Genomic DNA, 3463 nt, shown 5'->3' with positions numbered 1-3463 from the left:
CAGTCAGAGTTAAATTTATTCATGCATTTAATAAATTTAGTCATTTCTTTGAATTTTTTTCATTTGTTTAATGCATTTAATTTTTTCCCTCCTCCCCCCTAAAGGTTACTGTTTCGGTGATTCAACGATAATAATGATGATAATTATCATTTTTACCTTTCTTTCCCTCTGAGGCCACATCTGCCCATATACATTTTTGTTAAAAAAAAGAAAGAAAACAGGCATCTCCGTATTTACAGAGACGGGAAAAAATGAGACCAGAGTTTTATTTGTGACTATTTGAGCCAATCAGGGGAGCAAACGTCTACAAAAGTCTCAGTTTTCCTGGTGCAGACTTAAACGCAGCATCGCAGTTTTCAAACTAAGTTGTGTGGATATTTTGCGTAAATGCAGCAATTTTAAAATGAAAACTTTTTTTCGTGTGGAAGTCGACAAGGGAGGGGGGGAGGAACGTGGCGTGGACACAATGCTGGTCATATCCGTGCGAGTCCCGTGTGTATGTGTTTATATAAATACAATACTGCTTAAATAATGTTATAAAAAAGGATATAATGGTAAAAATACTGTTAAGAGGCTCTGATGCTGCAGAGTTCTTTGCTTTGGTGAAGTCTGCAGTTATGAGAGTTTCGGGCGTCAGAAGCTGCTGACAGTTAACATCCGTTTTCTACATCGAGCTCATAAAGGCAACCTTGAAACCTGCCGAGCTCCGGCCGCTCTTTATTGCATCGTAAATGAAGCCTCACGCTGACAAGACAACACGACATTAATCTGCCAGAAACAGCGAGCACGAGGAGATTAACCCACAGAAACACTGCAGATTAAAGGTGATCCAGAAGAGAAACACTCCTGAACGTTTGGCAGATTCAAACCACGATGAGGAAAGTTCCTTAAATCTGTGCTGTTTCTGCGCAGGTGCAGAACCCAGTCAGACTTGATGAAACCAGCAGACGATCACATGATCCCGAGAGGTGACATCAGAGAGCAAACTAACGTGTTTGCATCATTTTCAGAGCCGACGGCTTTTTTCAGCATGACTGAAAAACACAAATCTCTCCGACATGTATGACGCTCACACAGGTCACGTGTTCCAGACCGAACTGTCCAGAGCTCAGTATCGAACCACAACGCAGACAAACATCCCCAAACTCTCTTTGGAATAATAATCCGGTTTTAAATCTAAGTAATGTTTTCGCCTCAGTTGTCCAGGTTTTAATTATTGGTTTATCATTATTTTTATGCATAGTTTTTATTTTATCTTTTATTTTTTCACATCTTATTGTGTCATTGTTGCCAGTTTTACTTTTTATTTTTATGTATCTCCCCCAGGACGAGCTGCTGCGTGTTGCCGTGGAGAGGGACGTCTGGCGTGCTTTGCTCCGCCCCCTGTGATCCGGCCCCAGAGAAGAGGAGGAAAATGGATGGATGGATCTTGATGTATCGCTGCTGTCAGTTTTACTCTTGCAAAGTTTTATTTATTGCTTATTTTTATTACAGATTTTTAACATCTTATTGTAACATTGTTTTTAGTTTTAATCTTGAATTTTTTTTATTGTTCATTTTTTAATGTATTGATTTTTAACATCTTATTGTATCATCGTTGTCAGTTTTACTCATGCTATTTTTTTTATTCATTTTTATTTTTATGTATTGATTTTTAACATTTTCTTGTTGGGAGATTTATTCATGTAAATTTTTATTGTTAATTTTTACACATTGATTTTTAACAGTTTATTATGTCATTGTTGTCAGTTTTACTGATGCAAATTTGTATTTGTTAATCTTTTATTTATTCGTCATTTTTTATTTTTGTCTGTGTCGTTTTAGTTTTGGTGTGTGAAGCACTTTTGGCTGCACATTTGTCCGAAATGTTATTTTTTTCTTGTCAGTCACGTCCTGTCCGAACTCACCCAGTGACTGGCGATGATCTCCCCGCAGTAGTTCATCAGCGTGGTGGCGTTCAGCTCTTCGGCGGTTTGATAGAAGCGGATGCAGTTCCTGACATTCACCGAGGACATGACGCCTTTTTCACACCTGCGAGGCACGGACACACGTTTATTTTCAGGCCGTTAATGTGTCAAAAAACGTGACGCGACAGTTAAAGTTAAACTGTCGCCTGCGTCCGTCGGTGTGACCCCTCTGACCTCTCTCTGAGCAGCTGCAGCTGGAAACGGTTGGCGAGCTTCATCAAGTCGATAAGGAAGGCGTCATCTTCAGTGAGCTCCAACTCGTCCGTGTACGCCCAGCGCAACATCGCCATGGCAACTTCAGGTTTGCAATCTGGAAATCCATCACGTCACAAAGTCAGAGATTTACACGCGTGAATCCATCTCAGCGCTAACGTGACGTAACGTAAATCTGACAAACACAAAAATCACTCTGGACAAATCAAACTTTTTAACCCTTTGAATCCTGAAGACACGTCACTTTTCTCGTGCTGCATTCAGTCGCCATTCAAAAATAATCAAACCTTTGAGACCTCAACAAACAGCTTTGATTTCTTCAAAAAATACAGGAACAAAGAAAATGAGCAACTTGGTAAGAAATGTCTTTCTAATTTCAAGAAATTCATAGATTTATATATTTATTTTCTTACTTTTTGAACATGTCCAGAGAACTATATTTATAATTATCAAAATTCGAAATTTAAAATTATTTTATTTATTATTTTAATTTTTACTCAAGTTGTTATTTCATTTTTTTTTTTGGGTCTGTTCCTCTTAAAAACTCAACTTTTACTTTCTGTTTTTTTTCACTTGTTGCATATATGTAAAAAATGATAAGTAAATGTAATTATCTGACTGGAGTTCAGTGTGGTTACGGCTCTGGGAGAGAAACTGTCTTTAAGTCTGTTTGTCCTCGTTACCAGACAGCAACAGGTCAAACAGTGAAAACTACAAAAAAATGATTTGGTCATATTTAAATGATTTCAGTCTTTAGTGATTATTTTAGTGGAGAGCAGAGAGCCCAAACTGCATCCAACAGTGGACTTTGACAGACTGCGTGATCCTAAATAAATACTCAGTTTACCCATCGGCCTGTGGACTGACTGACGGGGTGAGGAGGGGACACCGTGACGTGTCTCACCTGACAGGTCCAGTTCAGAGGTGGACGCCAGGTTGGACAGACTCCAGACGTCACTGCGAGCCGCCAACACAAACTTATGTGCGCTGAGACTCTCTCCCGCCACTTTCACTTTCAGATCGCTGCAAAACCAACACAATCATGTCTCAGAAAACATCACTAATATTCTTCAGGCGCGTCTGAAATTCAACGCTCACACGCGAATCAGTCGGCTAAAGGAGTACGTGGGATTTTTTAAACTTCCTGTGAAACCAACAGTGTATGATTTGTACAATATTTCCTGTGAAATATTAAAGTATGCAGACAGCGGACACTACACTGACAGCATTCATAACAGCAGAAAGCGACTGTCATTAAATAATGTTGACAATAATAAAATATA

The 3463-nt window shown here is 39.0% G+C and overlaps 1 protein-coding gene across 1 annotated transcript; it reads right to left on the bottom strand.

Moving 5' to 3' along the window:
• Positions 1-1820: 1820 nt before the first annotated feature.
• On the bottom strand, positions 1821-3203 carry LOC121963707 (rabankyrin-5-like; the record flags this gene model as incomplete). The annotated part of the gene is made up of 3 exons (XM_042513968.1): positions 1821-2031; positions 2142-2277; positions 3085-3203. Coding segments are annotated over 3 exons (400 nt in total), but the record flags the coding sequence as incomplete, so codon positions are not given.
• Positions 3204-3463: the final 260 nt, after the last annotated feature.

This window comes from Plectropomus leopardus, unplaced genomic scaffold, assembly GCF_008729295.1.
Source record: "Plectropomus leopardus isolate mb unplaced genomic scaffold, YSFRI_Pleo_2.0 unplaced_scaffold12200, whole genome shotgun sequence".
NCBI classification, from domain to species: Eukaryota; Metazoa; Chordata; class Actinopteri; order Perciformes; family Serranidae; genus Plectropomus; species Plectropomus leopardus.
The sequence above is the reverse complement of the archived record's forward strand: the minus strand, read 5'-3'. Positions and strand labels throughout refer to the sequence as shown.